The sequence below is a fragment of the Neofelis nebulosa genome, chromosome 15, assembly GCF_028018385.1.
Source record: "Neofelis nebulosa isolate mNeoNeb1 chromosome 15, mNeoNeb1.pri, whole genome shotgun sequence".
Classification (NCBI taxonomy): Eukaryota; Metazoa; Chordata; class Mammalia; order Carnivora; family Felidae; genus Neofelis; species Neofelis nebulosa.
In genome coordinates, this window is record NC_080796.1 from 31,495,308 (window position 1) to 31,518,762 (window position 23,455).

The window sequence follows — 23,455 nt, forward strand, 5'->3', positions numbered from 1 at the left end:
CACTTTTTCCTTATGAGGGTCCTAAGGAAATAAAGCAGTGCATAAAATAAATTCTGACTCACTAGAATAAAAGAAAAAATCCAAGTTCAAATTTTCTACTTAAAATAATGTACACCCAAAATGCATACCTTTCATGATTTTTAAAAACTGTTTTAAAACACTTTGGAATAGAATAGATTTATAAAACACTTAGAATTTTAACATCTAATAGTTTCTGATGTGTTGGGAGAACGCTTTTCACTTGCTGTATCCAAAAACATTAAGTTGACAAGTTCTTGTATTTTCACAGATGGTTTGAAAAAATTCATATTCTACAGATAGTTTAAGAAATCGAGAATTTTGTAAAGCTGTACTAACTAACTAACCTTGAACTAGGAGCCATGTCTAAAGATTGGGCCATCTGGCAGAAGTTACCCACTGTTTAAACATGTATACCTTTGACATCCTGGGCCTCTCGAAGGAGGTCCATAACTTCTCTCTCTGCTTCCTTTAGCCTGTCCTCAAAGGCTTGATCTGTCACCACCTCTTCCCCAGTTCCAAGGTTTGCTATGAGATTCTCTAATTCCTGGAGTTTCATTCGATGATCAGCAACCTGCACATGATGAAGAACATATAGAGAACCCAGCTGGACTTCCTGCAGGAATAATCATCAAGGGGCACTCTATACACACGCAAGTCTACACACTCCACCTATGTCCACTTTTGAACAGGTAACACAGGTGGTTTTTCTTTATTGTTCTGGCTTCCAGAGAGAAACTATCAAGTCTATTCCTTTGACATAAAACACTACATGTGGATGATTCTCCAGTTCTGACCTCTCTCTTAGGTTTTAGATTACTTTCCTGATACCTCCACTTGGCTCTCTGATAGGTATCTCTCAATTCAACATCCAAAACTATACTCTTGATTTTCTTCTCTTAAATCTGCTCTCCCTGAGTCATCTCCATCTCAATAACCAATGCCTCCAGCTACCTTATGCAAAAAACCCAACATGCTTCCTTGATTCTTCTCTTTCCCTGTCCTTGCCCCCAAACACACATACTTATCCAATTCAATCCAGGCTTCCCTTTCTACCCCACTCCTGACCATCATTCTTCACATAACAGTCAGCATGTTCTTCTTAAAATATGAATTGGATTTCCTAGCTTAAAACCCTTCAGTGCATTCTCCCTGGATCTGGAGTAAAACCTAAGGTTGACATGGTGCAACATGAGCTACGTCCACCAACCTCTCCTGTCTTCTCACAAACCAGCCCTCCTCGTTCAGGAGCCCCAGACAACCTCCATGTTTGAGGCCTGTGTATCCCATATTCCCTCTGCCTGGAACAGCCTACCTGTCACTTCTCATTCAGCTTATTCCCTCTTATTCTTCAGATCTCACCTTAAATAAATTTCCTTAGAGAGGCCTTATAGAAAGTAGTTCCTCCAGTTACTGTCTGTACCCTTTCTGGTGCTTACCTCAGTTAGTACTTTTCTTTCTTTAATTTTTATTATTTGTCTCCCAACTGGAACATAAGTCTTGGAGGACAGGGACCATGTCTACCTTGTTTACCATCTGTTCTCCAAAGCTAAGTGCACAGGAAGCACCCCTTCAATGTCTGCTGAGTGAGTGAATGAGTGAACGAGTGAATGCATGGTGGACAGCTTACCTTATCCTTCACCAGCCGGTAACATGCTGGACATTCCTGGCAGCCAGGCCGAGACCGATTGTAGAAATAGTTCTCTTCACACTGGTCACAGCGATTTCCCACAAAACCTTCTCTGCATTCACAGCGACCATCGTCTTTGCACTGGAGTGAAAGAGATCCCTCGGGATGACAGTCACACGCTGCAGAATAAAGGGAAAAGAGTACATGACAGGGAAAAGAAGGAAGAGTGAGTTCTTTTAACTCAGATTGATATCAATAAGGCATTATAAGTAGACATTTTTTTAAAACCAGGCCAAATTATGAGAATTTGAACAGTTAATTCTACTTAGCAGAGAAAACAGAAATTTTTACAGCAAAAGTGAGTTTCAAAGTAAAATGTACATCCCTTGGAGGGGGCACATTTTATGTTACTTAATAATTATAGAAATTAGTCTACTGAACTAGTCAGTGCCCTTTTTTGCACTTCAAGCATTCTTCTCTACCTTCATCTCTCTGCTGTTTAATGCTTCTCTCACTAAGGAACTAGAAAACCCAAATGCTAATACTTATTTTGCATTATTTTATAGTTTGTTTACTTGCTTTGTTCTCTGAACTGGGTCAATGATTTATGCTACATTCCACAGGAGAAATGAAGGAATTCAAAAAGCAAAGCACCAAACTGTTCTGAGGCCTAATTCCAGGCAAGTGTTTATGCCAAGGAGAAGCAGATGTTTAGATGTAACTGAACCAAAAGGGCCCCAAGGGTGGGAAGGAACTGCAGCCGGTAAGTCGACCAACAAGTTGTGAGCAAAGACTCTCACCATTTCATTATCTGCTCTCAGAATGCGATCAATAAAAATTTTTCATTAAGCACAGTGGGAAAGTCCAGTAATCAAAGGGAGACTCCCCTCGGAAAGACAAAAGACTGGAGAAAGAATCAGAAATGATATAAAAGAAGATGTAAATAAGGTGGCCGCAAAGGAACCCGAGAAGCTCCCAATCCCCAGAGTATGAGACAAGACTAATATTCATTGATGATGGCTTAGGTACTGCCCTGACTGCAAGCCATGGGGCCAGACGGAGGCTGTCAAAGTCTGCAGTTCTAACTGGCATTAGGAAAGACTTTGAGTTCTATGCCCCCAAAAGTCCTTACGTTTGCAGCCTTCGGGTCCAAACCCGAAGTGGTTGACCTCACAGCGCTCGCAGTGCTGACCCGTGATGCCAGGCTGGCACTCACACTGGCCACTGCGGATGTCACACTGTCCATTGGTGGAACCCAAAGCATGGCAGTCACACCTGAAAATGAACACACAACATTTCTCAGGTAAGAAAAACGGACTCTCAGCAAACCTTCCCCCCACCTCCGTTCAGCATAGAACTGATGTAATCTGTATTAGAAGACAGAATGTAAAGGGCTATTAAGACAAAATGTTATGGGCTATTAAGCGCCTGAGGTTCAAGTAATTTTCAGGGGTTCTACTGAGAACCTCCTTTTCTAACCTAACCCACAAATACAGTTATTTCACTGCTAAAACCACTACAAAGTGGCTCTCCAACCTGGCACCGCATATGTACTGACCAAGAGCTTGGAAAAGAGCAATTCCCAGGCTGCAAGCCCCAGAGGACCTGATTCTCAGTGCGTCAGAGAGCACCATGTGATTTATTGTCTTCTAACTGTTGCTCAGGTGATTCTGACACAACTGGGGAAGCTTCATTCCACTCTTTTCTCCCATTAGCTTAATTACAACTGTCCAGGATTGCCTCTAAGGATACTCTGCCTCAACTGGGCACTCAACTCCTGAACAAAATCAAGGCTACCGTTACATATAGCTCAGAAAAATTCACCTCTCCCAATTAAAAAAGCAAAGATTACTTCCAGCAAAGGCACCTGGCATCTCACCTCTCGCAGCCTTGCCCACTCTGCAGGTTGTAGAAGCCGGGGTCACAGGCCCCGCAGTCCCGGCCAGTCACGTGGGGCAGACATTCGCACTGCCCAGTCACAGGGTTACAGCCTCTCTGCTGCTTCTCGGTTCCATAGGGATGGCAGTCACAGGCTAAGGGGGGAAGCAGAGAGCAAAAGATGCAAATCGCCCGGGAGAAGGACTAAAATGTAAACAATACAAACAAACCCTTTACACTTCAGTTGAACCAATACAGTAGCCACTAATCACCGGTGGCTGTTGAGCACCTGAAATGGGGCTGGTCTTGAGATGTGCTGCGAATGTGATATACATCCCATATTTTAAAGACTTAGCGTGGGGAAAAAAGAACATACATCTTGATAATTTTTAATTAATTAGTCACTAAAACGATAGTATAGTAGATGTGTTAGGTGAAAGAAAATGTATCATTAAAATCAATTTCACCTGTTTCTCTTTATTTCAACATGTCTATGAGAAATTTAAACTACGAGAGGTTCACAATTTCTATTGAACAGTGCCTTGTTAGACCAAACAACTGGAAGTATTTAAAGAGACCACACATGAATCCTCAGAACACATGAGTACAACCGTGACAGAATCTGGCCGATGGCTAGATCACCTTTGCATTTGTCTGCTGGATTGGGGGCCAGGGCATTTCCAAAAAATCCATCTTTGCATCGGTCACAATAGAAGCCAGCAGTGTTATAGATGCATTTCAGGCATTCTCCTGTCAAGCGATTGCAATTTCCAACGGCATTGGGATCGATGTTGTCATTGCACTGGCAGAGGCGGCAAAGCCTCACAGGGCCATTTCTCCCCAGAGGGTCTCCAAAGTAGCCATCGTCACAGAGCTCACATCTTTTACCTGGACATGAGACAAATCTGATGTTACGAGAGAAGGGCCTTAGACATTTCTGGTGCCATTGGATACAAACAGTCTGGTCACAAAGAATCTAGTTTAACCATCAGATGTGAGGCGGCATGCTGCAGCTGACAGGACACCAGCCCAGGAGAAGCTTCTAGACCTGGGCTGCAGTCCTGGCCCTGTGCCAGTATCGGCTGAATGACTCCAGGCACACCTCCATTTTGTTATTAGAAAGACAGGACCCGCTCTGCCCATTCCACATCACCTGTCCTGGGGACTAACCGAAATCATGCATTAAAAGTGATTTGTGGGGCATCTGGGTGTCTCAGTTGGTTAAGCATCCAACTTTGGCTCAGGCCATAATCTCACAGTTTGTGAGTTTGAGTCCCGCATCAGGTTCTGTACTGTCGGCACAGAGCCTGCTTCAGATCCTCTGTCCCCATCTCTCTCTGCCCCTCCCCCCTCCCCCTTTCTCTCAAAAAGATAAATAAACAAACATTTAAAAGAGTACTTTGCAAATGAGTCAGGCTCAGGGTTTATTAACCTCTCCAGTCCCAAGGGATGGCACATTCATGTTCGTTTTGTTCATGATATTAAAACAGATGAAGGGCCACTCGATATCTTAAGTTTCCCATACAACAGAGTAAGCAGGACAATTTTCTTAAAAAAGTAAAAGGTTTGTGCTAATCCTTGTTTGAGCAGTGTCAACTGGTACAGAATCAGAGTATTTAGAAGATAACTTAAAGAGATCATCATTTGCCACCAGCTTCTATTATAGCTAAGGGAACAGAGAGGTTAAGTAACTTGCCCACAACCCAAACAGTTAGAATCCAGGACTCTTTCCACCATACTAAACTCACTGCTCCTCCTCTTTTCTTTTCCATTTCTCCATTATCATTAGCTCAAGTTGGGTTCTTGATATCTTTGTAGCTAATAGGGCCTGAATGAGCCTAAATTGTTTGGAGAAACAAAGGTTTGTTCATTTATTCATTTAACAAGCACCTGCCGAGCATCTATTACACAGACACTGTTCTAGGTTGTCAGGATGATGTGGTGAACAAGGCGGACAAGATCTCCACTCTCACAAAGCTTATGCTGCAGCTGGGGGAGACCAATCCACAGACATATAAATAAAAATGATTAGTTCAGATAGGGATAAGCATAAGAAAATTAAAACATTTTGAGCAATATGGCAGAGTGACAGGGCAATGGCTACTTCAGATTGGGTGGTTAGAGAAAGCTCTGTAAAGAGGAGATATTTGGGATGATAATGTAAAGACAGGAAGAAAACAGCCATGATAATATCCAAGGGAAGAATGTGCCAGAAAAACAAGATGAGCTTATGGAAGTAGTAAGAGCCAATCATGTAGGTCACAGTAAAAAGTCTGGTTTAAAGTGATATTCGAGGGTTTTTGAAGTGATGTGACCTGAAATACATTTAAAAAGGATTATCCCAGCTGCCATGTGAGAGTGGACTACAGGGCCGCAGAGTGAGAGAGGCTCATTAGGAGACCAATTAGGCCATTCCAGGTGAGAGAGGGCAGTGGTGTAGACCAGGGTGGTGGCAGTGGAGGCAGTGAAAAGTGGTCAGATGTGAGACAGACTCCATCACACGTGCTGGCTGACTGCTTCCGGGAAATGAAAGAAAGAATTAAAGATAAGCCTAGGAGGGGCGCCTGGGTGGCGCAGTCGGTTAAGCGTCCGACTTCAGCCAGGTCACGATCTCGCGGTCCATGAGTTCGAGCCCCGCGTCAGGCTCTGGGCTGATGGCTCGGAGCCTGGAGCCTGTTTCCGATTCTGTGTGTCCCTCTCTCTCTGCCCCTCCCCCGTTCCTGCTCTGTCTCGCTCTGTCCCAAAAATAAATAAAAAACGTTGAAAAAAAAAATTTAAAGATAAGCCTAGGATTTTAGCTTGGGCAACTAGGTGGATGTGAGTATTTTCATGCAGTTGAACAAGATTGGGAAAGGACAGGGTTGGGTTAGAAAAAAAAAGAAATCAAAGATGTAGCTTGGATATGCTTAAAAATGCCTTTAGCCCTGTGACTCAAGAGGACAGCAGAAAATGAAAGACACATTCAAATTAGCAAGACCTAAAGACAGTTTAATAAACATACTCTCTACACAAGTATGGGTGTAAGGAATCCCTGAAGAGAGTATAGCACCTGTGGTAGTGACTGTCGGGCTCCATGACCTGGGCCTCAGTGGGTGGATGGAGGGAGCAGCTAACCAGAGTCTCACATTAGAAAGGGTGGTCTGGAAAAGGCTGGCTGTAACTGAGAACCTTGATTAAGGTCACCAGCCTCAAGGACCCTATGGAGAGGAGGCCTTGGAATAAATACTCTGCCCCCACCCCCATCCCCAACCTCTTGTATGTACTTCCTGCTGCCTGGACACAAATGGAGGGTCCATCTGATGTGGTGCACACAGGCCTTGTCGGGGTGGAGAAGAATAAAGAACGGATGTGAAGGGGCAAATGGAAGGCTTCCAGCCCACCCGCCAAGTGGAGACGGCAAGTAAGTAGCTGCCACTCAGGGGAGAGCACAGTCGGGGCTGAAGACGCAGATTTTTTTAGTAAGCACAGAAAGGCTTTTGAAGCCTGAAGGACAAGACTCGTTCACCTGAGGGGAGAATATAGATGAGTTGACATGGAAGTTTTAGGCTGAGAACCAGAAGTGATCAACAGAGACTCCAGAGGAGAGGGAAAGAACGAAACCCAAGAGGGGGCAGTGTCACCGAAGGCGAGAGGGGAAATGTGTGGGGCAGAGCGAGCAGTCAACTGAGTCCAGTGTTGCTGGGAGACGGGGTCAGATGAGGACTGAAAACTGACCCCTGCATTTGGCAAATGGAGACCACTGATGAGGTGAACAGAAACTCTAGCTGGGGGTGAGGCAGGAGGGGAAGGAATAAAACACTAAGAGAGGAAAGGAAGCTTCTGGTCTGTGATATACATAGTTACCAGACCCTCACCCAAGAGCCTTCTCCAGACTAGGATCAGAACAGCATTTCAGTTTTGCTTTTTATCAGATAATTTGGCTATTCTAGATATGATGTATATTTAAAATGCCTTGAAACTGGTTTTGAATACAACAATTAAAAAAATGACCTAAAACAGAGGTGCATGGTAGCCCAGGGGAAGCTTTCACTCCAAAATATCTCCCAGCAACGTGACAGCTAACCCATCCCCTTTTGTCGCGGAGTCCAGGATGTAGGTTCAAGTCCTGGATGGATTGCCTACATGACTCTGGGCAAGTAATGTACTTTTTTGGGCCTTAGTTTTTCCTTCTCATTCTGTCCCCACCCTCGGGGAGGTGTTGCTCCTTCACCTCTGGCCCTCTTACGTGAGTTCCTTTGTCTGAACTAACCACACTGTCTAAAAATTATCTCTGTTTGCCTCCACACTTTTAGCCCCTGAAGAGCAGGGACCATCCCTAATTCATCTCTGCATTTTCATTCCCAAAGCCAGGGACTCAAATAAATGTATTGAAAAAAGAATATTATTATTAATTTACCCCAAAAGATCATTTTAAAGATGTTGTGAAGAAGATCTCATCTGTGAAGATCTCAGGGACTATCAGTAGTTATTTCTATTCTTCAGTAGCCTTCTAAATGAGGAACACCTTACCCTGCATCTGCAATCTCTATTCATCATCCAAAAAATATTTGCATTCATTCAACAAGTATACATGTCAAGTGCTATTCGGGGTGTCAGGGATACAAAAATGAATAAGACAGACAGAAGTCCTTGCTCTTGTGGAGCTTAAACTGGGGTGAAGGAGAGGAAAGACAGACAACAAACAAATGAATAAACAGAAAAATATCAAGTGGTTAAAAAGCACTATGAAAAAAGTAAAGCAGGAAATAGGACTAACGAGCAATGGCATTATTTTTCACAGGGTCTAGGCTGTTTTTCAGGTGGACCTCTACCTCAATTAACATCCTCAAGAAGTGCTATTGCTCATCTCCTTCAAGCCAGGTGATAACTAAGAAGACAAAGAAGACGAATGTATTTCACAAGTCTTGTGTGAGAGGCATCTAGTTATAGACTAACGGGTTTACAACATTTTGCAAGATCTCCTATATTACACTCCATCTCTCCATTACGTATCCCAAGTCGTCTCAGTGCACCATTTGTATTATTCAGCACTGCCATGAATGAACACCCCCAAATGCTTAGCTTAGTTTTATGCTTGCAGACTACCCAATGGAACAACAGAATGAGCAAAGGGATCTCTCATCAAAACATTTTATCAGGTACATCTAAGTATAGATTCTAAGCAAGTGGGATCTTGAGCTATGCTGTGGCAGCAGAGTAAAGGGTCTTAAAAACCTGAGGTGGTAGTGCGGGGAGGGATCACTGAGGAAAGCCTTCCTAGGGAAGTGATGTTTCAACCCAACTCCATGGAAAAGATTGGAGTTGGACAAGAAAAGTGAGGTTTGAGTGGAAAAAAGTGGAGTAAGGTATTCTCAAAAAAGAACATCATGTATGGCAAGCCATAGAGTCTGGCTCATCTGATGGATTACAAGAAGCCCAGGATGGCTGGAGCAGGAGCAGCGAAGGCAACAGTGGGTGGTGGGAAATGAGATCAGGTCAGAGAAATGCCATCTGTGAGCCTCTGCTGGGCCACTGTTTTAGAACACACATACAGACAGAAAAGAGTAAAAAACCTGAAAGTCAACACTAGTTTCTACTCCTTTTCTCAACTACCTCAAGCAAATGATTGAATCTCTTTGTGTTACAATGTGCTTGTGCTTAGTGTGGGCTCAGTGGAGTAGTGAAAGGAAGATGAAGTGTTTTGATGTTTCCCAACGAATAAACAATGTTTTGATGACATACAAGATATACAAATTATTAGGTCAGTGTTTTTTATTTTTTACTTATTTCCCTGCTCTGCAGCAATATCTTTTGAACAAAAAGTTTTTAATCGTATCTGAAGCCTAGCCAGAACCTCTCTATTACATGGGGGCTAAAGTCAATGGAAAAAGAGGAATGAATGGTCATCAGTGAGATTTGGAGTCCTTAGCACGACAGTTCCTTGAGTAGCCAAGAAAGATCTAGTTTTATGTTCTTATCAAAAAGAAAGAAACTCTGAGAATAGGAACAGAGGTCTATCCAAAGCTATACAAATATTTTTTCCCAACTAAATGTGATGGGCAATGATGCACCAAAAGGACTATTTAAAGACAGAAAGAATTTAAAGAATTAAAAAAATACCAGTTTATATCAAGAATCCCAGGACAGCCCCACAAACTAAAAATCCAGTTTTGGTTCACATGTCGGGGAGAGTACACTGTAGTGGTCATGAGCTCTTCCAGTGACTAGCCGTGCAGCTGGGACATGTAACTTAATATCTCTGCGCCTCAGTTTTCTTGGCTGTGACATGGGGGTCATGGCAAAAGCCACCTCATGGGGTTGTGAGGATTAATCAGGCAGAATGTGTCAAGTGCTCCGAGAAGTATGTGGCCATAAATATGTTGGCTATTATTTGTATCTGATACGATTCTATAAATTGATAATACATCTCTTTCCTAACCAAACTTTTGCCTACCCAGAACACCATAATCACTGAACCAAAGAAACAGACAAAAGTCCGCAAGCCCCCAGAGCTCCTCTTCCCGAGTGATTTTTGGGATGGAACACTGAGAGCCTACGGAAGAGTGGACTCACCAGTGGTACCAGTGGGACAGTTGGTGCACACCACCTCCTGAGTCTTAGGGACAACGGCACAACTCGAGCCCCCAGGACACGGACAGGGCTGGCAATCGGAAGAGGTGCCCGCGGTCGAATCTCCATAGTACCCGTCACTGCACTTCTCACAGTGGGGTCCAGCTGTATTGTCTCTGCAGTCACAAACACCTATGTGGAGAGCGGGGATGAGAGAACAGGCCAGTGTGCAAGCACATGAGACCATGAGCACTTCCCATCCATCTGCTAAATGACGGAGGTCAAGCAGCCACCAAAGACCATCTGCTCACCTGTCTCAGGGTCACAGGTCTCACTGTGTCCATTGCAGGTACAGAGCACACACGGGCTATATGGCCCGAGACTCGGAGTTTCTCTTCTGTAACCTGAGAGGCACATCTCACAAAACTGCCCTCCGTATCCCACAGGACAGGTACAGGACTCCACCCACGTTGCAGGCACCCCAGGCCCAGGGCGAGCACTTGTCAGGGTGACATCATCCAAATAGCCAGCACCTGTGTATGACGTGGGCAGGAGAATCACTGAACTGGCTTCTGTTTTTCAAAAGCTTACAGAAAGTTAATAAAGCTAGAGAGTTATCAGATACAAAATTCCAGAGAAAATCAACTATTAGTTAAGTCATCTTTTGGAGGAGATAACTAGAAAATAGCATTCACAACATTTGTGGGGTACCTAGCATTAAGTATTTGGAAGGGCTGTATAGCAAACATTTTTAAACACATACACACACACACAACAACTGGATTTGTTGGATTCTTCAGTTCTCTCAATCACCAATGTGACAAAGGAAAAGCACTGGGAAATATTCTGGGGCAAGAAAAGATTGGAGCAAGAATGCAGGGGATAAGAAGAGTTTAAGTCCATAGCCATTAAGCAGTGTTTTTGTTCTCCTGCCACAGAAGCAGGCGCTGACAGCACAGCTCAGGAATAAAAGAGCAAAGAGCACGTGCTGACAAGTGCCACTCAATATGCTTTGTGCCCTGCATAAAACAGGAAAATTTGCTATACAAGTTTTAATACTCAGGGCTACTTTGGCAAATATGCAATTATTCCCAAGCAAATATGCCATATATCACAATGCTTCCCCATTTCCAGAAGAAAAAAAAAAAGAGAGGAAGCCTTATATTGGCTTAGACCAATGGTTCATCCAACTCAACAGAGCATGGGATGGCCTCAGCAGGAACATCCTATGACATGGCAGTCCTTTATTTCATCATATTTCCTTTTAATTTCCATTCTGCTCCAGAATGTTTCAAGTTTATTTCCCTATGTTATGAAATATCACTTGCTGTTTATACAATTCTTAGAACCTGACAACCTGAGGCTAAAGAACATCTCTTGTATTACTGCTTTGATATATTTATGGGGTTTTGTTAGCAGTTAGATCATGAGAAACAACCACTGGTTAAGGTGCTTCCAATTGTAACCATTCTGAAGTCTCCCATCCTAAAAAGTACTCTTCCTCTAATCTTGTCACTTCTCTTGAACTGTAATCCACCTCTTTTCCTTCCCTTACAGCCAAACTTCTTTGGCTTTATTCTACTGCTTCACCTTCTAGTTACTTATCAAAGCACTGCAATATAACTTCAGTTTCAACCCTCTTTAAACAAAAAATTGCCAATGATTCCTTAGTCACCCAATCCAAAATCCAAGAAAGCCATCTTTATAAACCCATTAATCGTTTCTCCTCCTCAAAATTCTTTTTTCTCCCTTGAGTCTCAGGGCATAGTCTTTAGATAACTATGTTTCTGGGTTGCACTTTTTCTCTATTTTTGGTCTCATTTTCAATTAAAAAGTACTGCCCATATGTAGTCAACCTTTCAATTCCAGATCTCTCGCCCTAACTTATTCCTAAGCCCAGACCCATATTTCCAACAATTTATAAGACCTCTTCATCTGGATGTTCATATAGGCATCTCAAAAACCAATACATCCAAGCTGCTGATGTCACTCACTATGCCACACCACCACTCTGACTCCACCCAAACAGCTTTAGCTTTCTACAGAAAAAGGTCCTCATTAAAACAAACAAACAAACAAACAAACAAAAACTATAGGAAAAAAATTTTAAAGGCACATTAAGAAATAAAGAGGAAGCAATGTGAGTCAGTAGAATTACACTCAAGATTCTTAGAATATAGGGGGGCCTGGGTGGCTCAGTCAGTTAAGCATCCAACTTCAGCTCAGGTCATGATCTCACAGTTCGTGGGTTCAAGCCTTGTGTCAGGCTCTGTGTGGACAGCTCAAAGCCTGGAGCCTGCTTTGGATTCTGTGTCTCCCTCTCTCTCTCTGCCCTTCCCCTGCTCATGCTCTCTGTCTCTCAAAAATAAATAAACATTTAAAAAAAAGGATTCTTGGAATACATGTAGATATAAAGTAACCTCATTAGGCTTATTCATTATGAAACAATGCCACTTATTAATTTTAGCAAATTTTCTCCAGGTCCTTGAATGTGGTTAAACAAATGCATTATTTTTACATGTACAACAAGGTAGTTTATACCACTTCTTTAGGATCAAGTTTTATAGTATTGGGACTTTAGAGATAAACTTTTACATTATTGTGGATCTTTTTACCCAATCGTCTTCTTAATTCTCTTAAATCATATCATAACTTACTTCTCTCACTGTATGTCCCACGGATCTTGATGGAGGTCAAATTGTTTAGGAGCTTCTGAAATTCAAAAGGTGTAAGAGGAGGCCTCCAAGGATAATCTGTTGCTTCATGGAGCCTAGAGAGAAAGAAAGATCTATATTAACCTCTATAAGGAAAATTCTGGGTACTGAGAAAGCATTTCTTATTCATTTAAGCCACCAACAATGCAAGGCTCTGACAATCTAACCAAGTCAGAAATGGATCTGTTGGTTTGATAATACAACTGCAAAGATACAGGTAAATAAAGGGAAGGCTTCCTTTTCCAAAATCACCCTTATAACCCAGACGTTTTTCTCCAACATACACCTTAAGGCCCAGTAAGACTGGTAAAGAAAGTACTTTTAGAATTCTGGTCAAGTCAGATTTTCCAAAGAAGACGGTCTTACCTGAAGACGTATTTCACAGTGGTCTCACTTGGATAGGAATTGCCCTGAGCGATCAAGGGCACAGACACTCTCAGGCCAGCTCCTTCAAGCACCAGGTCTTCTGCAGACAGGCGAGTGTCTCGCCTGTCTACTCGAAAGGAGAAGGTGAGGTTCTGGCCATAACTCAACAACTGCTTGCCCAGGAACTTCGCTGGAAAGCAGACACAGTGGTGTGTGAGAACGTAACAATGAGAGTAAACAGGGACACACGTGGCGCCAGACTGCTTCCCAGTCTTACTTACCAGGAGCAATGAAGTATCTAGGAAAGTAGCTATCTGAGATGACGGCGACATCCTGCCTCTCTGAGGACCACTCGAGTGATGCTTCAGAGCCATCCCTTTGTTCTACACGCCACCCATCCTCATCTGCAAGCACAGGATGAGAACACAAGTGCCATCACCTCGTAAACATCCTGAACTCAGGTCCTCTATAGACCACAAAATATATAGAAAGTCAGCAATAAACAGTTTGAATACACGGCTCCTATAGCAGTACCTGTATATGCTATACCCCTCAAGCTATATTTTGATTTTTATGTAAATTTATACTACAGTACATTCTAAAGCCATGTTTTCATTCAATTAAAAAGCCAAACAAAGAGCCAAACAAAACATTATGTACACTGAAAAACAAAATGTTACCACTATCAAAAAATCCTCAAAATTATTAATTTTTTAAAACTACTGTAAGTCTTGGGGCGCTTGGGTGGCTCAGCTGGTTAAGCGTCTGACTTCGGCTCAGGTCATGATCTCATGGCTCTTGGGTTCAAGCCCTGCGTTGGGCTCTGTGCTGACAGCTCGGAGCCTGGAGCCTGCTTCGGATTCTGTGTCTCCCCCTCTCTCTGCCCCTCCCCTGCTCACGCTCTCTCTTCCTCTCTCAAAAATAAACAAACATTAAAAAAAATTTTTTTAAACTGCTGTAAGTCTAGTCTCACAATTCTGGGAGACAGAAGGGAAGGTCCAAATTACCGATCTGAAAGGTAGAGGTTATAGGATAAACACTGTAGCCGACAGCATTTGTACAGACAGAAGAATGCCCAAAGCAGAAGCAGGGTGTGCAACCTCTGGGATTAGATGATTCCAGATTAAAAAATCCAGGTTTGCACCTGAAAAACATAAAGATATAACCAGGAATTTGTTGTGCTTGAAATATGGTATCAGAAAAAAAAATACAGCTAGAGAAAGAATGAGCTACCTCTCACAATTGAAGCCTTCAACATTGTCTTTGCAAACACATCTTCCTGTTTCAACATTACATTCATCTATGCTGCCAGAAGGATTACAAGAGCATGGCCTATTGGATGGGAAAAGGAGTAAAACAATGAGAGAAATGAGAAAGAAATTCCACACTCAAAGCCAACTTTTGGTTTTACATGTTAATACATTTTATTTTTTAAAAAAAGGAATACATAAAAAAGTGAAAGAAGTCTTAAAATCAGTTTTATATATGAATTTGGTTTCAATTAAGAATACCTATCACATTTCTATACTAAAAACTCTGCTTAAAAAATAATATAAAAACAGAGAGGGAGACAAACTGTAAGAGACTCTTCAATACAGAGAATAAACTGAGAATTGCTGGCAGGGTGTTGGGTGGGAGGGATAGGCTAAATGAGTGAGGACATCAAGGAGGGCACTTGTTGGGATGAGCACTGGGTGTTGTATGTAAGTGATGAATCACTAAATTCTATTCCTGAAATCATTATTACACTATATGTTAACTAACTTGGGTTCAAATAAAAAAAAAAAAAAATTGCTCGGGGGTCTACAAAGACAGACCATCCAATTCTCTTTATCTTTAGTTTTTATAGTGTAAATCATCCATTTGTTCTAATATGCTAATAGAATGGTATTCAAGCACACTCTGCAATATCATTTTGTGATTCTCTATTGCTTAGGCAAGGAAAAAGAGATACAAAAAAATTACATTGCTTTTAAGGTGGCTTAGATGCATGTCTTCTAACATAGAGTTTAGTGTAAAATGTAATCTGAACAGAATCATGGCGTCATTCTTCCTTTCCAAGAAACTCCTGTTTACAAATCTTTACTTATGTACCAATAGAGACCAAATTGCAGCTTTCCTTTCCATTTCCGTATATTTCCTCTGTTCACCTAACCTTTCAACAACACTTCTGAATTCAACAGAGCATGTAATTATTGCACCATATAGAAACAGTTGGGGGAAACAAAGGGCATAGTGCAAAAGGTATAATTTATGGTGGTAAGCCATCCAGAAGAACATGGAAGGAATGTTCAATTTATTTTAAATATCTTAAAAAAAAAAAAAAAAAAAAAAACTGTTTACGGGCACCTGGGTAGCTCAGTTGGTTATGCATCCAACTCTTGATCTCGGCTCAGGGCATGATCTCATGGTTTGTGAGTTCAAGCCCCAAGCCGGGCTCTGTGCTGACAGTGTGAAGCCTGCTTGGGATTCTCTCTCCCTCTCTCTCTGCCCCTCTCCTGCTCGCCTGTGCTCTCCCTCTGTCTCTCAAAATAAATTAAAAAAATTTTTAAATAAAAAAATAAAAACTCTGCCTCATCTCTGTTACAAACCAATCCTGGATCATCATTAGAGCTAGAAGTTTCGAATCCTGTTGACGATTATTATAAGGAAAAATGTTTATACAAACCACAAGATCTCTTGTGTTGAATCGACTACATTTAGATTCTGCCCCCTTTTCCTGGTTTTGAAAAGTCTTACCTGCATCCTGCCTCAGTGAGAGAATGGTATCCAGGCTGGCAGCGGTCACACTTATCACCCATCACTCCTGGCTTACAGCTACACCTGCCATAGCTATCACACTGTGTGCTGAGAGAACCTAAAATTTAAAGAGCTTATCAACAACCATGTATGAAAGTAAAATTAATATGCCAAATCAAAAAAAAATGGTAACTAAAAACACTGCCTGAAACCTAATATGTAATCTCTAGATGGTTACGGAGGGAATAAAGATCAAATTTTAAATCCTCATTGTCTCAAAATAATATCCTTTTAAGCCATAACATTTTAACTTTCCACACACACACCCTGCTCATCAATGTTGAAAAACAAGGCACTCTGCACCCAACGACAAACTGTACTCAAAACCAGTCCCTTCTCTGTGGGCAAGCACAGGATCCTTAAGGCCCACGTCTAGAACTTAAGTATATACAGGCACAACAAAATAAAGGTCAAACTCTTGAAAGAGTAGAACAGACTAAGAGCACTCTATGTTTCTGAACACACACCAACATACTGAGAAAGTTCAGCCCTCTAAGGACTGTAAACTAAACAAAGTCATTAACAAGGAAGAACTCACGAAACAGCTAACCTTTTACAGTCAAAGTTCAAACTGGTTTCTGGGATCATGTTACTAATTATTTACAAAACCATTACTCAGGCCAACCCCACACTTTTATACACACCAGAAAATCATTTGAAAGCCTAACTTGGTTAAACAGAGTGGAGGTGGGGGGTACAATAATGTACACACTTCCATACCTAACCTGTGCAGATGCTTAGGAAACAAAGATTTTCTGGGGAGACAGGGAGCCCTTATTTTGTGTCTCAATCCATCAGGCTGAAGCTGACTCTGCCTGTCACTTACCCACAGGACTACAGTGACACGGAGAGCAGGCTTCGTTGTTCCCAAGGCGGAAGAAATTCTCCCGGCACCTCTCACATTTGGCACCATCCGTGTTGCCCTGGCAGTTGGTGCAATGGCCACCATGGCCGGTGGACCGGTATAGTTCAGGGTCAAAGTAGCATTCTTGTGATCGGCCACTGCAGTCACAGGCTGTTGGCCAAAACATACGGGTTAAGTCAGATCCATGTTCCTTAGCCAAACAGCATTTTCAAGACTCCAAGAAAACCAAACCATAATTTCCCATATCCCTGTGGCCCAAAGGGTGGTAGGATAGGACCGCCTACTTGATGCGTTGTTCATTTAAAAACAAAAAGGAGTATGTCAGTAAAGGGTTTAGATGGCCACATTATCAGTTTACCAAGAAATGGTCTTATCAAAAACAATGCCATCGGGGTGCCTGAGTGGCTCCGCTGGTTAAGCTCCTGACTGTTGATTTTGGCTCAGGTCATGATCCTAGGGTCGTGAGATCAAGCTCCCTGTCAGGCTCCACGCTGAGTGTGGAACCTGCTTAAGATTCTCTCACTCCCTCTACTGCTCATGCTCTCACTCTTTCTCAATAAAATAAAATAAAATAAAATTTCTTAAAACAAAACCCCCCGGGGCCACCATAAAATACAAGAAATTCCAGTACTTAGAATCTCTGGGCAATTGTTTAAATGCAAGTAAAAGCCAAGTTGAATTCTAATTTTTCTAAATCCTTATCCTTCATTCAATACCAGCTTCAAAAACAAGGTGCCAATTTATATGCGGGCTTTCATCTACCTCACTTTTCAGCCCTCAGACGATTCAAATACATTAAGACACTAACTTTCGAAGTGCCAGACTACTTGCATAGCCAGACTGGGGGAACCAGAGACACGTGAGGTAAGATTGGTGCCCCTGCAGATGGAGGCAGGACTGAAGGGACGTTCAGTGTCACTAGACACAGTCATCCACTGGGGACCCACAATGCCAACTATATTCCCTACACAACGCAACTACATTTTAAGAACACGTACATGTAGTCACAGAAATTCTTTATTACATTTCTATTAAGTTTTTTTTCCTTAGAATTATATATTCCACACAAAGTACAGGCAGTATCTTAAGCACTAAAGTTTTATTTGATTTCAGATAAAGTTGTTTTAAAAAAATGTTTGAGTATATATATTTTCTTTTTTTCACCTCCCCTTCTTTATAATCATTTTTTAATAGGATTATACTTGAATACTTTTTAGAAACTTGAATCACTGGTAGCAAAAATTAAAGTTGTGTTAAGTAACTTGTAGAACTCTTATTCTCTTCTTCGTTTGCTATTTCTCTTCTCTCAAGCCTCTCTAGATTATTCTGCACATCCCATCCCAGCCAAACTCGGTCCATCCCCAGCTAAAAGGTTTGGTGGTCTGGGATGTGGAGCAGAACAGTTCCCTTGTCTACACTGTCCTAACCCCCAGGTAAAGCAGGTGCTGTGTCTCCTTTATCATCAGCTGGTAAGAAGGCAAACCACCTGTCTGCTAGTGGTAAATTGGCAATCTGTTGTTTATTCTTCTCATAATGGTCTTGGAGAGACTCCAAATGTGACCCTATCATTGAACAGAATACTTGTCAAACACATGTGTACATTTACTTAAATGTCACATCTTAGGGGCATGTCATTCTTTTTGTTAAGACCTTAATCCTGTAGCTTCTAACACTAGATATTACAGTTCAGTAAAAGAAGAGAAAGTCAAGCAAGTACGTAGGAATTCTAGAGGAAGCTGCACAATTTATCTTCAGATCTGGGAATTGCTGAGGAAAAGGGAAGATAAGAAAATCTGCTCTAGGGGCCCTTGGGTGGCTCAGTCAGTTAACCACCCAACTTCAGCTCAGGTCATGATCTCAGGGTTCATGAGTTTGAGCCCTACATCAGGCTCTGTACTGACAGTTCAGCCTGGAGCCTGCTTCAGATTCTGTGTCTCCCTCTCTCTCTCTGCCCGCCCCTACTCTTTCCTTCCCTCCTTCCCTCTCTCTCTCTCCCTCTCTCTCAGAAATAAATATTAAAAAATAAATAAAAAGAAAATCTGCTCTAGGCAACTAATAGAAATAGTCATGAGACAAAATATTGGTCGTTTCTCAAGGTTTCTGCCAACCATTCCAGTGAGTGTGGAGTGTCTTCTTTCTTATCCCTTTATCAAGAGTAGATGATAAATATTTATAAGGTCATAAAAAATTATATCTGCTTTAAAAGTTTCTTATTTTTAAGTCCTTGGCAAATCACAATCACATAGTTTCATGGTTCCTTTCTCCTGAGACATCTTTCTCTATCTGTTCAAAATAAACCAAGCCATTACGAAGGGATAAACAATGTATAATATTTTTCATTTTACATTTTTCTAGAAATACTAGAATCTACTCTCCTTCCCAAAGCCACCCACATCTGCACAGGAGGAGAAGGAAGATTCTCCCTATTGGGCTCTTTCGTGAAATAAAGGAAAAATAATTTGGGAAAATCATCTTTTGAATGACAGTCTTAGTCTAGAAATCAACATATCCGACACATATTAATCAATGATCCTGACTGCTTGAGTAAGAGTAAATGACCATTGGCAGGAAAATATTCTACGTGTGCAGCAAAGAAAAGACTAGAGAAACCAAATTTTACAGGAGGCTACACTTGCCCAGTATTTGGATCTATGCAAAGTTCCAAACCTTGGAGATGCTGCCCCCACCCTGGTATGTGTGTTCATGAAGGAAACACAAAATGAGCATACTTTATATCCATAGCCAATTGCCTTCATCTAGGATTTTCCTCTGATGTGTGTGTAAGTTTACTGTTCCATGCTCTCAAATGATGGAAGAAGCACTGCCTTTCAGAGTTTTCCTTGCAAGGAGGAACAGAAGGAAGTCACCCATTCCTGCTCCCCACTCTGGAAACCCTCAAGATAATCTAACAGCTGGAGGCCAAGGGGCACTCACGCAGGCATTCGCTGGCACTCTCGGCGGTCGCCCTCCTCCACGGCCGGTCATTGAAGAAAGGCAGACACTTTTCACAGTCCACTCCGTAAGTGTTATGTTTACAATTACACACCAGCTTGTTGAATTCGTTCTTTACACACTCGCTTGCATGTCCGTTACATTTACACCTAGGAAGAGAACAGGCACTCAGAAATACGAAACAGCCACAAAGTCCCAGAAATGGATACAAAAAAATGATGTACAGAGAGAACTAAAAGCAACCTCAGAACATTTTTTAGTTTTACCACTCAAAACTGTAAACTGAGGAACTAAGCAAAATTAAGTAATGATTGAGTTTTTAGGTAGGAATTAAAATTAAACAAGCAAAAAAAACCCAAAAAACAAAAAAACACCACCACCCCATCTGTATTTAACCAGGGATGGGGCATTGACCAGACATAAGAAGAAAGTCTCTAACAATTTCTGAGGCCATCTGGAGGATCACTTCCGGAAGTCAACTGCATGTGTCAAGGAGCGGCCAAGTGCAGAGGTTAAGCAGAGCATGGACTCTGAAGCCAGGATACATGTTTGAAACCCTGCCCTGTGACTTACCAATGTAACTTAACCTCTGTGCCTTAGCTATTAAATAGGGATGATGAGAATGTGAATTTCACAGGGTTACTGAGAGGGTCAAGAAGCTGCTTTATTTATGTGCCTAGGATTGTGCAGGCATACTATAAGTCAATAATTATGTCAGCTATGATCTGTCATAATGATTTTCCTGATCTGAAGGTAGTAAGAGACATTCAACTACCATATGGAACTCTGGTAGCTTGATATTCTCTCAGGTTGTTTGGGGCAAGAATCCCTGAAGGATCCCTCGGATGCAGGCACAGTCATAAATTAAGGACTCATGGAAATGTCCATGAGTATTAACACGCGTTCTGGTGTCCTGATGTTTCCCTCACTGGCTTCTTTACAGACAGAATCAGTTCCACAGCTTCCACTATGTCCTAATACACTCAGACCTTTCCTGAACATCTACAGTGTGCCAGATATATCCTAAATTTATATCCCTAGCTCTCATCTTTCTCCTGACTCCTATCCTTCACTAATGCACAAATTTAGATATCCCCCATAACCTAAAATTTTAGATGTCTACAACTCATCATCTCCCTAAATTAACTCATCTTCTTCACTTACTTCATTCATAGTGCCATCACTCTCCTAATCATTAAACCTTAAAATCATCTTTGCCTAAAGGCCTGATAATTCTTGCTTCACAATGAAATCCACCTAAATTATTCCTTTCCAATCTACTGTCACCACCCTAATGCCAGATATTTGTCATCTAACACCTACATCACAGCATCATAACAAGAATATAAATTCTCTTGATGGCACTCTTTCACCTTGCCTGCAACTAATCTTAACCACTGTTTAGATATCATAGTCTTACTTCAAAAAAGTACACGATTTCTCATTGATTACAGCCTCCATCAGCTTTCACTCCATTTACTCCAAATATTCACCAAGGAGGTTTTTCTTAAGCCTAGTAAGCCTATAATCTCCCAACCCTACACTTCTTTTTTTTGTTTTTGTTGTTGTTGTTAATGTTTATTCATTTTTGAGAGAGAGAGACAGAGACAGAGACAGAGACAGAGACAGAGTGCGAATGGGCGATGGGCAGAGAGGGAGACACAGAATCCGAAGCAGGCTCCAGGCTCTGGGCTGTTAGCACAGAGCCCGATGTGGGGCTCAAACTCATGAACATGAGATAATGACCTGAGCCGGTCAGACGCTTAACCGACTGAGCTACCCAGGTACCTCCTCAACCCTATAGTTCTGCTCATGACACACCCACCCTCCTGAATCCCACCCACCTATCCTGCTTCCTTATCCAAATTCTACCCATTCTTCAAGGCCCAGCTTGGTTCCCATCTGCTTCTCTAGCCTGAGAGTTCTGTCTCATTCTCTGACATAGGGCCTCTTTTTATCTAAAACATGTGTTTAATTTTTCACACGTTCATACACTGCCTGCCCCATTCATTTGTACGATCCTGGAAGGTCAAGTCCTTTTCAGCAGGTGAATGTCCTATGCTTCCATGGTGGCTTCAGAGTGCTTGTTGCATAGCTTTGTGCTGAGGTGCCCAGCAAGAATTCAGCAAGGGCGCTGATTTGACAAGGTTATAGAAATAACAAAATTATTAATTAATATGGTTGTAAGAAAGTTGCTACACTCACTTCTAAACCAAAGCTCCAGTCATTTTCAAAGTTATTTAATGATTTACTTACCTACCACCCACAGCAAAATCAGAGATTGCATAATAGTAGGACTTGAGAACTTTGGGGTCGTTAAACACTTCATCTCCAAAGGTGTTCAGGCGATTGAGTGTGACTCTGATGTCAGTGGCAGTTACCCATTCCTGTGAGGGAAAAAAAATTAATAAAAAGAACAGAAAAAGGTAAAGGAACTGAAGATGAGGGACATATATGCAACAAAATTTTCTAAACTTTTCCAACAGTTAATATATCATGTGACTTGTGTCCTCTTCTAGCATTAAATCGGATATATTATTCGAGGACTCCCTTAATTTCCTAGTATTTTTCTCCTTCTGGACTCTTCCCTTCTTTTGATCTAAGTTGTTATCACTCAGAGTCCCAAAAAGCAGGAATAATAATCGTTTCTTCACAAGGCTGTTGACAGGCTTAGAGGAAATATACTTTTAAAGGCTTAGCATACAGGAGGGACTCCGTACACACGCCCCTTCTCTCCACCCTGTATCCGTGCCCCAAATCCAGCAGAGAAGCCAGCACAGAGCTCATGGGGCACCACAGTGGTATTAGATATGCTGGTCACTGTCTCCTCCTGCCCATTTTGTACCATCATCTACCTCTCCCTCCATCCCTAGTCTACTACTGATAGATCTGGGAGAGACATCCAAGTACAAAATAATAAATCATTATGCTGGCTGGGGCCAATCAGATGCAGTTTTGTCCTGACCCTTCCCATAATGTCACTTCTCTGTGAGGCCTTCCCTGGCCACCCAACCAAACATTGCTGCCCACCCCAACTCCCTATTTCACTCTCCTGTCTTAATTTTTTTTAAGTTATTTATTTTGAGAGAGAGAGAGAGAGAGAGCGCGCGAGCAGGCGGAGGAAGCGCAGAGAGAGAGGAAGAGAAAGAATCCCAAGCAGGCTCTGTACTGCCAGCGCAGAGACCCCCCCGCAGGGCTCGAACTCACAAACCGTGAGATCATGACCTGAGCCAACATCAAGAGTCAGACGCTACCCAGGTGCCCCCTGTTTTATTTATATTGTCTCTTTCCATCACCTTCCCCCCACCCCGCCACTGCCACCGCCACCATCATTCTAAGCCCACCATTCTAATCACCACCAAGATTCTAAGCCCCACAAGAGAAGGACTTATCTGCTTTGTTTACTGCAGTCTCCCTGGTGCTTAGCATACAGTGGGTGCTCAAATACATAGGCTGAGCAAATGAACAAATCTGAAGAAACCACAACTGATCAAATTGGTAGGTGTACCATAATAACAGAGGACAAGAATGTAAGTTAAAGTTTTTCCCTAGGTTTTATGAGCTCTAAGCCCTTATAATAAATGCCCTTTCATTGAGCTAATTTTAGTCAGATGTTTACCTCTATGGTAGACTGTTATAATGATGATTCCAATGAATCATTCTGCCAGTGTCCACACCCTGTGC

At 42.0% G+C, this 23,455-nt stretch overlaps 1 protein-coding gene across 1 annotated transcript in view; it reads right to left on the bottom strand.

Annotated features, from left to right (window-relative positions):
* Positions 1-23,455, bottom strand: part of LAMC1 (laminin subunit gamma 1) — a 129,169-nt gene that overhangs the window by 19,141 nt on the left and 86,573 nt on the right. Inside the window, exons 3-18 of the mRNA XM_058701712.1 lie at positions 22,028-22,158; positions 19,754-19,920; positions 16,781-16,969; positions 15,895-16,012; positions 14,389-14,487; positions 14,163-14,299; positions 13,437-13,559; positions 13,156-13,345; positions 12,733-12,845; positions 10,387-10,608; positions 10,079-10,267; positions 4,169-4,414; positions 3,528-3,681; positions 2,781-2,923; positions 1,649-1,827; positions 436-592 (exon numbers count right to left, since the gene is read on the bottom strand). Of these exons, the coding sequence (XP_058557695.1) occupies positions 436-592; positions 1,649-1,827; positions 2,781-2,923; positions 3,528-3,681; positions 4,169-4,414; positions 10,079-10,267; positions 10,387-10,608; positions 12,733-12,845; positions 13,156-13,345; positions 13,437-13,559; positions 14,163-14,299; positions 14,389-14,487; positions 15,895-16,012; positions 16,781-16,969; positions 19,754-19,920; positions 22,028-22,158 (2,557 nt within the window). The remainder of the gene's footprint in view (positions 1-435; positions 593-1,648; positions 1,828-2,780; positions 2,924-3,527; positions 3,682-4,168; positions 4,415-10,078; positions 10,268-10,386; positions 10,609-12,732; positions 12,846-13,155; positions 13,346-13,436; positions 13,560-14,162; positions 14,300-14,388; positions 14,488-15,894; positions 16,013-16,780; positions 16,970-19,753; positions 19,921-22,027; positions 22,159-23,455) is intronic.